Here is a 14,269-nt window from a genome sequence, read left to right as displayed (position 1 = left end):
TAATATGTTCAATAATTTCACATTGTTTAAGAGTTAAGGTTAATGAAAATTTAAATACATCTTTCTTCCTAAACCTTCTCAAACACATTCAAAGATAAAAATGTAGAATTGAAAAATAATTGGTAATTTTATTTAAATTTAATATTTAAATTTTTTTAAATAGGATAGTATAACTTTCAAATTAAAATAAGAAATTTAATAAACTAAAAATATTAAGGTTAAAATACCTTTATGGTCCCAATTTTGGTCAAATTTTTTTAAATAAGTCCTAATTTTGGTTTTGTGTTCAAATAGGTCCTAATTTTCGTCAATTTTGTTCAATTGGGTTCTTTTTTGCTAACATCGTTTAAATCATTAACGATCATGAACAGTGACTGCCACGTGTCATTTTGTGGTTTTTTTTTTATTTTTATTTTTTTGAATTTTTCTAAATGTACACGTGTCAATCCAGTAACTTGTCACGTGTCACTTCTTGGTTTTTTTTTGAATTTTTTTAAATGTCCACGTGTCAACCCAGTAGTGTGCCACGTGTCAAAGTCAATATTCTATATTCAATTTGATCCCTATATTTGTTATTTTTGTTCAATTTAGTCCCAATTTTTGTTAACATTAACCAATTTGGTCCCTCTCCAAATTGAAACCAAATTTAATTTTTATATTAAAATTTACATTTTTCATTAAATATTTTTATATAATATATTAAAATTCACATCATTATAACTTTGATATAAAAATTAAATTTGATCACATCTTCGATATGGACCAAATTGGTTAATGTTAACAAAAATTAGGACTAAATTGAACAAAAATAACAAATATAGGGACCAAATTGAATATAAGACATTGACTGTGACACGTGGCACGCTACTGGGTTGACACTTGGACATTTAAAATATAAAAAAATTCAAAAAAAACCACGAAGTGACACGTGACACACTATTGGGTTGACACGTGTACATTTAAAAAAAATTAAAAAAAAACTTAAAAAATAAAAATAAAAAATTCAAAAAAACCACAAAGTGACATGTGACAGTTATTGTTCATGGCCGTTAATGATTTAAATGGTGTTAGCAAAAAAGAATCCAATTGAACAAAATTGACAAAAACTAGGACCTATTTGAACACAACCAAAATTATGACTTATTTAAAAAAACTTTAACGAAAATTGTGACCAAAAAGGTATTTTAACCAAATATTAAAGTTAATATTGATTGTGTGTGTGTGTGAGCACAGATGTGTGGGTGTTTGCGTGTGTATGTTTGGGTGCGTGCGTGAATGTGTGTGGGTATGGGTGTGTGTACTTGTGCATGTGTGTACATGGCACATGGTAATTTAATTTTTTTTTAAAGAAATTTAGGAAAAATTAAAAAAAATTAAAAAAAAATTCACAAAATGACAACTGACATATACGGACACCGTGTTAACATCAGCTTAATGGCATTGATCATAATGATGAACCTTTTTAAAAAATTAAAGGACCAAATTCAACCAAAAAATAATAAAGGGACCAAAATGAATCAAACCAACAAATTAGGAGACCAAAACAATAATTAAGCCTTAAAAAATTATTTTAACCTTAATACATAAGTTGTAATTAAACTTAATTACTAATTTGGTTTCCAATTAAAGAATATGAAATTGGATCATTTCAAAAAAATAGATGAACTAAATTAAAAAAAAATTTAAATAGAGATATTAAATTGAAAACAATCAATGATATACGAGCATTTAGCATAACCAAGACATGATACATGATAATTCTTTTAATTTAAATTATTTTTTAAATTAAAAATTTCATGAATTGACACGTATTTAAAAAATTAAAAAAATTAAAAAAGTTAAAAATTTTACAAAATAATACAAAGTATGTATAAACACAACGTTAATGTCATAAAAACCAAATTAAACTTTTTAAAATATTAGATGACTAACTTAAATTAAAAAATAAAAAAATTAAAATAAACCAAACTAATAAATTAGATAATTAAATCATTAATTAAAGTAAAATTATATATATATATATATATATATATTTATATATATTTAGGGACACACATAGTCTGTTAGTTCAACCATTCCTGAAGTGTAAAAGGCACCTCATGTCGTGCCAAGAAAGAGCCACATCTTTTGTTTTTTTTTCACTTGACAAAGCTATTTTTTATTTTTTTATTTATTTTTTGTTGATTTTTGTTGTTGTATGACATGGGACAAGTTGGGTTTATCTAACATGAACACAAAAACTAATTTAGGCAAGTTAAATTTTGAGGAAAAAGAATATGGGCAGAGAAAATGGGAAAGATCGCATTTTCGTTGAAGTAAAATTGTTTGTTTTGAACCTTACAAACCATAGTAAAAAAAAAAAGCGTCTTCAAATCACGACAAGTATTATCTGATTATTGGAGGGTAGTAATAGAGAACAAGGACATGGTTTTCTCTTCATTACGCAGATACTTCAGTATGAGGCCCCAAAACTCCAAGGTTCAGACCTTGTATGACCACTGCAAAACCATCTTTTCACCCTCTGGAACACCCCCTCCTTCGTCCCAGGCTTTGCAGAAGCTCTCTTCGATTCTGGGTATGTCTCTTTGGTTGTTCTCAAACTTCAAGTTTGCAATTTTTTCTCCAATTGTTCTCGACGTTCAGTTTGTAAAATTGGGCTTTCCAGTGTTGGGAATATTGTTTTACGACATTACGATTAAATTAAAGCGTTATGGTTAGTTGGTTTTTTATTTTTTAGATGTTGTTTTGCATTATAATGCATGAAAGTTCTATCATTGTTTTGGTTTTTAAGAATAGGAATATACTCCTAATTAACCTACGGAGAGAAAACAACTGAGGAAACGTGGACGGAGTAAGAGCAATATGACTTTTAAAATGTCTAAGCTGTGAACTTTATTTCAACCACCAATTAATCTAGGTTATTTTATTGCAATGCGATTTTTTTTGTTACAATTAATAAATAATCTAGGTTATTTTACCTCTTTGAGAGGTCCAAGATGAATTGTGGAACAAAAAAGTAGCTTTGCCCGTTTATATTTTTTGGGGTTCTTTCACTAAACTGAAAAGAGTGTTTTGAAGAGTGGAATTGTGGGGAATTTGGCCTGTCGCTGGATTTTGATGTCACTGATTTTGGGCAGTCATTCAACGAATATCAAATATGATTTTGGTAAATTGTTGTCATGTTTGATCTGTTTAGCGAAACGAACATTATCACTATTTTACTTGTGCAAATTATGAAGGTATTTATTGTTTCTGCAGAATTTTGTAAGTTGGTGATTCCTATCTAAATCCAGATTATTTTTCATATATTTTTGAACTTTGAAATGCAGATGTTGCGCTGCTTTGGATAATGGAATCTTGATTATTGTTAATTATTCGTGACTTGGCAGACACTGTTAAACCTGCTGATGTTGGCCTTAAAGAAGAAACTGCAGATGATGATCGAGGGCATGGCTTTTTTGGTGCTAATGTGCTTAATAGAGTAGCTCGATGGGCTCAACCAATAACGTATTTGGACATTCATGAATGTGATAGTTTTACGGTGAGCTTTAGTATGCACCACAGTAAGATAACTATTTATATTTGCTAGGTGTGTTTACTCTGCATCCGAGCCTAGATCTGTTTCTTGTTTGCATGAATAGTGGCTAAAAGTGCAATGCAGAAAACCAAGAAGAATAAGCAGAATGCATAAGCGGTGCCAGTTGAACATTTTGTAGTCCTTTTAAGTGGAATCAGGCTCATACCAGATTTTACTTGTATGTTGAATGATCAAATAGATTTTAGATATCATTGGTTTTATCCATTTGCAAGTAATACATGAACATGTTGGCCAATTTCAACCTCTCGAAGCAACATATTTTCATGTCAGATTCTGCGTTTATGGTGGATGATTGATCATAAGATGTCATTGGTTTATCCATTTTCGAGTAGTACATGAACATGTTGGCCAATTTCAACCTCTTCTTGGCAACAATATGTTTTCATGTCAGATTCTGCATGTATGTTGGATGTAAATATTTATGGGTTCGTATGTATGCTGTGTTAGTAGATTGCCTCTGCACTGCTGGAAGCCTGATAGCTTTATGTCTACATGTCTGTGCATCTATAGATTTTTCAATATGTTTGCCTTCTGGGTACTAGTATAAGGTGTTTATTGTACGGTTCATTAATTCATATATAGCCAAACTTTTCATGGTATTTTGTGAATTGGGTTGTCATGACATTTTCATTATAGCATTCATTATAGTTGTTTTCTTGGGACAATCTGATGTGGAATGAGGTATGGATTTTAAAGTAAGCAATGTCAATTGGTGCAGATGTGTATATTCTGTTTCCCAACTTCTGCAGTTATTCCACTCCATGATCATCCTGGGATGACTGTATTCAGTAAACTTCTATATGGCTCTTTGCATGTGAAAGCTTATGACTGGGTTGAGCCTCCCTTTGTCGTAGAAAGTAAAGGACCTGGATATCCTCAAGGTTTGACTTATATATTTCCTTTACTTATGACTTTCTTATTTAGTCTCCTTTGTTTCATTTTTGTCTCCTATTTTATTATTAATTTTTATGTATGCTGTTTTTCTTTTTGAATAAGGTGAGGTTGCCCTTATTAATTTTTCATTCGAAAATTGAAGACACTGTTTTTCTTTTTCTAACTCAATTCAAAGGCTTAACTGTTTATTTTTGTTCAGCAAATTCCAATCTAAATCCTTATTAGAGGAAATTGGATCTGGATATCCCTTGTTTAGCTAATATTACATTCACACTTCCTCCATTTTTTGACCCCTTCCAAAAAACTCTTTGAAATCTTTAATATTGTGACAGATACACCCTTAAATATACCATTTGTTCCGATAGGGAACAATTTTCGTGAGAAGGAAGTCGTCATCTTAGCTTTTATAAAAGGAGGAGTGTAAGGGGGGTTGATGATACACATTTATGTTCTGAGGTGTATCTGTAGGGTGGGAGCGGGGTGTTGAATAGAGGTTATAAAACACTTCGGAATGCTTTTTGTAACAAGCCATATCAATTAGACGTTCAAAGGTGGCCGTTTAATAGTATGAACATATTTCACAAATATTTTTGTTAGACGTTTGTTAAAGCAACTAGGAGCTGGTATATGAGCAATAGACATAACAGTGTGACACTTTAAGTTTTTATATTGGTTCATCCAACTTGAGTTACGTCCAATATCCTTTACACATAATAAAGGATTCCACTGATCAAACTTAATTGCAAGTATTATACACAAAGTCACTTCTAACTATCTCTTTATCAATGCTCAAGATAATGCACAAGTATTATTTAATGCTTAGCCACTTTTGGCTTTCTTGTATACATATTTTCATTCTTGTTTGTGAGAATAGTTTTACACAATGAAGATTTTACAAATAAGGTTCACTCTCTCTGTCATCTAGTTAGCACGTAAATACTTTACGAAAAATGTTGTTTGAATAACATTAAGTTCAGGTAGATGACTTAGATTCCTTAGTGTTTTTTGTATGCGAAAGCTTCTATATAGTCTTGAATACGATTGATGGAGCTTGGTGTTGATCTCTGTTCTTGTGTCAGTTCTATATTCACTTGTATAATACATCTACTTTTCATGTTGAGATATTCTAGATTTCATCGTATATTCTCATACGTCAGTCTTCGCTTAGGCTTCCAGTCCATATACTCTCTTGCAATGTGTTGAGTCGTTTGCAGTTTTGGATACACTATATGTAGCTTTGTCTAGCGCTTTGTTTGTATATCATTGTCTAAACTGTTGTAGCGTGTAACACTTCATGTTGCATAATCTAATCTAGTGTAGCATTTAGTGTTCCGTGTAGCATCATCTAGGCTTCACATAACATCGTGTTTTTTTTTTATAGATTTTGATCTTTCGTGTGTCCGACTTGTTCTTCTCCTAATACACGCTAAATAACTTTGATAGGTCGTTGTAAACGAGATTGTGTTGATTGATAAAGGATTAGATCATACATGATTAAATTGTCTATCCTTGTATTAGCTCATTTGTGTCTAAGTGTCATGTCTGCTTAATGCCATATTCATGCCTAAAATGCATTTTCATTCTTAAAATTATCCAAATATAGTTCCTTCAAACAAAGTTATGGCTATGTCACATTGCGGTTTTCTTCAACACAAACTGAGAAACATGTTATAAATATAACCTAGCAGAACAGAGAGTGCATCTGTCACATTATTATGATGGATTTCAGGGGATCTTTTGTAGGGTCGGAGGTGGTAAGAATGTAACGTTACCTAAGCGGAGGGGGTCCTAATGTGATTTTCAGTAGATCTTCTTTTGAAATTTGACACCGTGAAAATCATCATGTTAATGGCTTATGCATTCTGCTCTACTGCATCCGTATTTTGAAGCTACTTATTAATTAAGTTTTTTTTTTTTTTTCTGGGGCAGTTAGACTAGCAAAATTAGCAGTTGATAAGGTGTTGAATGCACCGTGTACATCAGTCTTATATCCCAAACACGGTGGAAATCTGCACTGTTTTACAGCGGTAACGCCATGTGCGATGTTAGACATTCTCACTCCTTCTTATAATACTGAAGAAGGAAGGAAGTGTACTTACTATCATGACTATCCTTATTCAGCTTTCGGTAAGTAACTGCTCTGTAACATTGCTTCTTTTATATGCATCATTATAATATATTGTGGTGATCAAGGTTTTAATGGCACATCATATCACATGATTCAATTGCTACATGATTATGGATTAAGGAATGAGAAATTGAATTACTATTCTTATTTCTGAAAATATGGTGATGCCCTTAAGAAGTTAGTATTCCTTTATAGAACTCATGCATTGTTTATAGGAAGTGAGTCAAATATGAGATTTGTACGAGTGATTTTGTTGATGCCTGTGTCTCTGCAGCAGCTGGAAATGCACCTGTATGTGATGGGGAAGAGGAGGAATATGCTTGGCTTGCAGAGTTAGAATCACCTCGTGATCTTTATATGCGTCTGGGGGAATATGCTGGTCCAAATATTCAGCACTAGCTCTGGTTGCTTCAATTTTAAAGCACTTTTATGTTTCCAGTTATGAAGGTGGGTGACGTTAACGCCTGAAAATTCAGGTATCACATATTGTACCTGGAAGTTAGAGACCAGAGGATCTAAATTGCTGATGAATGGCATGTTCTAGTTTATATATATATGCCTCCTTTTGCCAATGCGTTTGAGCAAAGATTTTGATAAGTAAATCTCCAGTTTCTTTGCTCTAAACTTACACAACTTTTTATCTTTTTTCCTTTGTTATGAGCAGATGTGAAAGAAGAACAAAAATCACTTAATTTGTGCTTTTATATGCTTGGTTGAAACATAAGCTTCCCAACGAGAAATGCTAAGTGCAATCAATGGCCATTTTCTTTCTCATCTCATAACTATAATAGAAGACCTCTTTAATTCCACAATTCAAAACTTATAGATCGTATAATCTAAAATATAATTTCAAATGATTTATAAAATACGATGACAGGTCATAGATTTGCTAAAAGAAAGTATGAAAGTGAATGAAGAAAATGTCCAAACATCCCCAACATTGAACACTATAAATTATTGCCGTAAACAGAGGGACTAATTCACAAGTACTCTTTTTAAGAAAATAATAAGTTACAACAATGGAACCAAAGTCACTCGGTAATTGGTTCAGTTCAAAACACATCTTTAGGCCAACTTATGAAAACCCTCGAAGGCTACAGCTATATATCAAAACTCAGGATTTTCCTCGGTAAGTCAATGTAGTTTATCTTTTATCAGTTGTGGTTCACTCTAAGGTGATCTGAAAGCTTCACCAGCATATCGCACATCTCCAAGTTCTTCAATTCGAAGAAGCTGACAAGAAATTGAACACATTTGTGGTGGGGAATGTTAGATCATTCATCATAATGCAAACCATCAACATGATATTAGCAATTGACTGGTAAAGAAGCATTCTAAAAAACACTTTTTCTAGCTAGATCAATGCTATTTCATCTGCTGAAAACAATATAAATGAAGTTTGAAACTAGAAATACTAAAAGATAAGTATACCAAAAGAAAAATGAGATACATATATGGTGACATGATTAACAAACACAATTTGCAGTAGTCTAGTTAAGATGATTTCTGATTTCTAAATTATTTTAAAATATTCATGATATTGGCAGAGCTTAAACCTTGAATCAAAGAGAAAAACACAAGATTCCCATTACCTGATTGTACTTTGCCAATCGCTCACTTCGGCAAGGAGCACCAGTTTTTATCTGGAAAACAGAACATGGATATAATGAGTCTGAAAGTGATAACATCACAATTTAAAGTAGCCAAGAATATTTTTATTCAACAAACAAATGATTAAGGATGTAGAACCTGTCCACTGGCCAAGCCAACAGAGAGATCGGCAATGAAATTATCTTCAGTCTCGCCACTCCGGTGACTAACCATGACACCCCAACCTGCAGCCTTTGAGTCAAGTGCAGCCTGAATAGATTCAGTTACTGTACCAATCTGGTTAACCTGCAGTCCATGGTTAACAGAAACATCAATTGAAGTGATAATTGTTTTGTAACCTTTACAAATTCGGCCACATGCAACTGGTGTTTGATTAGTTTCATAAGATTCAAATGAATAAAATTATCTGAAAGAGAAAATGTTAGGCAAACTAGACTAAAACTAGAATGAAATGAAATAACCCAATTGCATATTAGCAACTAAGAACTATAATTGATACAAAAATTGGGAAAAACTGCTAACCTTTAGAAGCAAACCATTGCAAGCCTTCTTCTTGATGGCCTCAGCTATTCTGACTGGATTTGTAACTAACAAATCATCTCCTACAAGTTGAATATCAACTGAAGAAAGCAGGGAAGACCATGAACCCCAATCATCTTGATCAAACGGATCCTCAATTGACACAATGGGAAAGTCTTTTACAAAGTCTTTATAAAGTTGACCAAGACTCTGAGCAGAGTGAACATGAGTTCCATCATTTGGCTGCTTCTTGAAATTCAAATCATACTTCCCATCCTTGGTGTAAAACTCGGAAGCCGCAACATCCATACCTATTTTAATCTGCACCATGGATTTTCATTTCTAGATAAGCACAAGTGAGTATTCAAATTATGCAGTTAACAAAATGAAAGCAGCATCCACCTTTCCGGTATAACCAGCCTTCTCAATGGCATCCATGAGTAAAACCAACCCCTCCCTGTTATCCTGGACATTCGGTGCAAATCCTCCTTCATCTCCAACATTACATGCATCTTGTCCATATTTTGCTTTGATTATCCCCTTTAATACATGATAAACTGTTCTACCAGAAATAATCAAGTTAACAGATTGTCACCATATCAAGATCACAGATGATGAGATTAAAAAGGTCATGAAATGTATGCTATAACAATATATAATATGCAATCAGGAAAATTGGAGTTTAGACTAGCCATAAAATCATATGCACTAACAACATTAGAATGAAAACTAATATCTGAACTTATAAAATCACACTTACCAGAATGATTGAGCTATGACCAAAAGAGAAGAAGCCATTAAGTTGGATGCAAAAAATGAGAAAAGACATGCAAAAGATGTATGATTACATGTCACAGGCATACTTCCTCAGTGGTACAATCAGTAATAAAGCAGAAGGTTTCTAACCTTCACTGCCCATGCGGAGTGCCTCAGCAAATGAAGTTGCTCCAACTGGTAGTATCATAAATTCTTGCATAGCCAAATTATTTCCAGCATGACTGCCCCCATTTATAACATTAAAAGCTGGAACTGGCATAACAAGCTCCTTTGTTCCTGAAATCTCCTGGATGTGCTTGAACAAAGGCACTCCCTTTGCTCCTGCACCAGCTCTACATACACTCAGTGAAACTCCCAATATTGCATTAGCCCCTAGTTTCGATTTGTTAGGAGTTCCATCAATTTCCAGCATAATAGCATCGACATCAGCTTGGTTCCTTGTTAAACACGAAATCATAAATGTCAGCTGACAGTACAGCATGTCTAAAACAGATCCCCATATTTCTGGTTAGAGTTAATCTAAATATAAGTTTATTTCTTTATTTATTTCAAAACCAATAACAACCCCAAAGAAATGGTGGAGATATAGTTTATTGAAAGCAAAAACAATATAAAGAACCAAGCATAGCACTCCGAAAGTGGTGTCCAAATCACATGTATGGCGTGCTAAATACACCAGTTCAGAATAACTTCTAACTTCATATCACAAGATTTCAAATCAATTTGATCCAGAGCTGTTTCTATGGAATCACTACACACTGCAGCAGAAGAATGACTTCATGTTACCAACTTTTGTAATGATTTAAGGATAAATAATCATTAACGAAAACAGAAATCTAAGCCTTTGATATTGATTGCTTACTCAGCATCAACTGCTGGTATAAAGGAAGCATTATATCGACAGCTGACAAGTTTCAAAATCCAAAAAATGATTGAGATTTGATATACATACGACATATATATGATTGAGTGTGTGTGAATATTTGCAAAATTGATTTGAGTTAAAATTATTCTCAATGTAAAGTTAATTATGTTTAGATGTCTTCTCTTAAAAGGTAAATTGATGATAAAGTAAAACTTCCGTGTAAAATGTTCAACCTAAAGCAAAAAGCCATTTTTTATTTCCTTAACTCAAACCCAAATTTGGAGTGAAACAAACAAGTAACTCAAACAAAATCACATCTGACACAATACAAAACCAATCCTGATAAACCGTGACAAACAAACACACCCTGAACATCAGTTTTCATCTCTTATTATTCATTCCCTCTCTGAATTGGCTCATTCAATTTTACAACTCCACCTACCCTTAATCCCTTCGTGATTCATTTTACTTCTACATTCAACAATAACAGCAATAACTAAAGAAAAAAAGAAATATATTACCTAACGTCGACGCCGACAAGTTTAGGAGCCAAGACCTCGTTGATGTTCCTGACGGCATTAAGAACACCCTTCCCTCCGTAAACACTCTTGTCCCCATCCCTCAACTCCAAAGCCTCATAAATCCCCGTTGACGCGCCGCTCGGCACCGCCGATCGGAAAAGCTCGTCCGTCACCAGATCCACTTCCACCGTCGGGTTCCCCCGACTGTCCACGATCTGCCTCGCCTTCACCGACTTCACCTTGCACTCCCTCCCGACCGTCGTCTCCGCCGCCGCCCGCACCGTCAGGGGGCGCCGCCCAGTGCGTAAAGTCACCCTCTGAGTTGTCCGATGGGTGCAGAAAGAGGAAGGAGAAGAAGAAGAAGGTATTTTAGTGAGGGGTTGATATGTCAAACTTAGAGCCATTGTTGTATGAATGAGATTTGTGAAGAAGTGAGAATGTGGGTGGCCTAAAAGGTAACGCCTTTTATGAATGTGAAGGAAAGTTATGAATGTTAGGGTTGGTGGGAAACTCCGCTGATGGCGATGAAACTTACTTAACTGGAACAGTACAGAACAGAAGCTTAAAAAACAACGTTTTTGGTCTTTCGGAGGTTGTTGTGTCTAAAATCTTTACTTCGAGTTAGGAAGGTGGTGGCGTGGTAGGTGGTTTCTGCATGCGCTTTTCCAATTCTTTGTACTTGGCACAAAATTACTTGGTTAGTCAACTGTCTTATGTATAAAATTACTTTATTTTTAAATTTTGATTGATAAGATTAATATAATTATTATTATATTTAAATAAATAATTTATTTGAACAATATGTTTAAATGTTATAATTATTTATAATTATAAATATAATATTTCAATAATGAATAGTTAATACTATCAACAAACTAAATAATTAATTAATTTTATTATAACCTACATTAAAATATGTAATTATAAATAGAGTTATAAATATTAAAATTTATAAAAATAAATAAATCTTATAACTTTATATAATTATTTTTTGTAATGTTAAATAGAATGAATATGTTGTAATTAAAAATTATATGGTTTTTTAAATTTAGTGGTTAGTATATATTGATTAAGCTTAATTATTCAGATCATATACAGTTTGGATTGAAAATTTCAAAATGGTACTCACTTTGAATTTTATCTCAATTTAGTATCCAGTTTCGATTATTGCATTAATGTAGTACATATTTTTTGACGTTGTTAAGCTGGTTAACGTCTGATTTATTACTGTGGGTAAAATCGAAAATTTTCACTAACGTGGCAACAGTGGAGTGTGTGATGTGTCTTAGCGGGAGTATTAGTTGGTGGTGATCACAATTAGGTTAAATTGAATTGGGGATTTGAGCAACAGAGAAGAGCGTTGGTCAGCGAAGCTTTGAGGTGCGCCACTGTCCAATTGAGGATTTTGTTGAGAACGACGTCCATTCGAGCTTGGGTGAAAGGTGTGCCACTGTCAAATTTATTAATTCTGTGTACTGATTGAAGTTTTTCGTGTTGCCATTACGGGGTTTTAGGGTTTTTTTGAGTAATGGTTTCTGTTTTTGAATATTGCGATGATTCGATGGTGGGGTTTAGTGTTTTCAGTTGTTTAATGTTTTGTGTGTTTGAATATTGTGCGTTTTTGGTGTTATATGGTTAATGGAGGATTTGTATATTACTTTTAGTTGATAGTATGGTCCCGTGTTGTTTTGAGCTTGTAGTCCCCCATTGTAATTGGTTTGTCGGTGTGGTAGTGGTATGAAATGTAATATTGGCTTTATTGGGTGGGTTTTTTGAAATTTTTCAGGGTTGTATATATATAGCTTTGTGTGTTCACATGGATGATGAACGTTTTGAAGTGGTATTTCACCATGGGGGAAGGTTTGAGAGGAATGGGTCATTGCAATACGTAGGAGACTTAAGTATTTTAGCATGTGACCCAGACACTTGGAGCTAGTTTGAGATATTGGGTATTTTGAAGGAAATGGGTTATGCAAATGTAAAGGAGATGTGGTATTCAGTTGGGGGAGGATCTGTTTTGGAAGGGAGGTTAGAATTATTGTCTGATGACCGAGGGGCATGTCATATAGTGAATATAGCAACTCTCAATGGTCAAGTTCATTTGTATGTTGTGCATAGGGTGGACGAACCTCAAGTAGTTAATATGTTAGAATATCATCTTATTGAGGATGGGGCAGAGGTTAATGTGCAATTTGAAGGGGACAATGAAGTTGTGATTGAGGTTGATGTGGGTATGCAGAATGGAAGTGAGGTACAGGTTGATATGGGGATGAGTGAGGGTCCAGCTGAGGTTGATGTGGGTGTGAATGAGGGTCCAACTGAGGAAGATGTGAGGGTGAGCGAGGGTCCAGGTGAGGTTGATGTGGGTGTGAATGAGAGTCCAGCTGAGGGAAATGTGAGGGTGAGTAAGGGTCCAGTTGAGGAAGATGTGAGGGTGAGTGAGGGTCCAGTTGAGGTTGATGTGGAGGTCAATGAGGGTCCAACTGAGGTTAATTTGGAGGTGGAGGCTAAGTTTGAAAAGAGTGTGCATGAACTTGACTTTGATGTAAGTAGTTGGGATGAGTCCGTAGGGGATTCTTTTAATGAAGAAGAACTGGTGGATGTTAGTATCCATAATGAAGATGACCCTTTAGAAGATGATCAGGTGGAAGGGGAAGTTGGGATTGATGAAGTTGATTTCAGTGTACCAATTGCTCCTAGAAGTAATGTTGAAGATAGGGGTTTATTAGACACTGATTGCGAATCAGACAGTTTAAATAGTGTTGAATATAGTGATTTATCTAACACTGATAAAGACACTTTTGGAAGGTTTGGGATTTTTTCAATGCCCAAGAGTATGCAAGACTACAAGTGGGAGGTGGGGACATACTTCACAAAGAAGGAGGAATTTGTAGAAGCTATTAGAACTTATGGTGTGCACAATGGAAGGAAGTTGAAGATTTTCAGAAATGACAAACGACGAGTATGTATCAAATGTTTAGGGGCAAATGGAACATGTAATTGGTATGCGTATTGTGGTTATAGAGTTGCCCAAAGTAGTTGGCAGTTAAGAACAATAATCAACCAACATAACTGCAGTAGGGAATTTAATATTAGGTTGATGACTTCAAAATGGCTAAGTCAGAGATTAGAAAAAAGTATTAGAGATAATCCTGAAATAAAACTGACAAATATAAGAAACAAAGTTGGAAGGAAATGGAATGTGGGCATCTCCAGAGCTACTTCTCATAGAGCAAAAACCATTGCATATAAAAATGTTGAAGGTTCTTATAGACAATAGTATAAACTGGTATATGACTATGCACATGAGTTGTTGAAGTCAAATCCTGGATCCACTGTGAAAGTTAGTGTTGAAG

General features: G+C 34.1%; 2 protein-coding genes across 3 annotated transcripts; one reads left to right on the top strand and one right to left on the bottom strand.

Annotated features, from left to right (window-relative positions):
* The first annotated feature begins 2,371 nt into the window (after positions 1-2,371).
* LOC114163157 (2-aminoethanethiol dioxygenase, putative (DUF1637)) lies at positions 2,372-7,192 on the top strand. Of its 2 annotated transcripts, none has more exons than XM_028047289.2 (5): positions 2,372-2,575; positions 3,390-3,541; positions 4,317-4,479; positions 6,422-6,619; positions 6,898-7,192. In XM_028047289.2, exons 1-5 carry the CDS (start codon positions 2,425-2,427, stop codon positions 7,017-7,019), a joined length of 786 nt encoding a protein of 261 aa, XP_027903090.1. In that variant the 5' UTR covers positions 2,372-2,424; the 3' UTR covers positions 7,020-7,192. The 2 variants fall into 2 exon arrangements, with proteins under 2 accessions (XP_027903090.1, XP_027903089.1); XM_028047288.2 differs by having other exon boundaries at positions 6,895-7,192.
* A 340-nt stretch (positions 7,193-7,532) lies between these two features.
* Positions 7,533-11,564, bottom strand: ENO1 (enolase 1). The gene is made up of 7 exons (XM_028047287.2): positions 10,914-11,564; positions 9,657-9,964; positions 9,153-9,307; positions 8,754-9,071; positions 8,370-8,516; positions 8,213-8,263; positions 7,533-7,853 (listed from the first exon to the last, which is right to left on the bottom strand). The coding sequence occupies exons 1-7, from the start codon at positions 11,315-11,317 to the stop codon at positions 7,791-7,793; spliced, it is 1,446 nt and encodes a 481-aa protein (XP_027903088.1). The 5' UTR covers positions 11,318-11,564; the 3' UTR covers positions 7,533-7,790.
* Positions 11,565-14,269: the final 2,705 nt, after the last annotated feature.

Source organism: Vigna unguiculata, chromosome 9 (assembly GCF_037176805.1).
Source record: "Vigna unguiculata cultivar grain cowpea cultivar isolate G323 ecotype 2 chromosome 9, ASM3717680v1, whole genome shotgun sequence".
NCBI lineage: Eukaryota > Viridiplantae > Streptophyta > Magnoliopsida > Fabales > Fabaceae > Vigna > Vigna unguiculata.
Note: the sequence above shows the minus strand (reverse complement) of the source record. Positions and strands in the feature narration are given on the sequence as shown.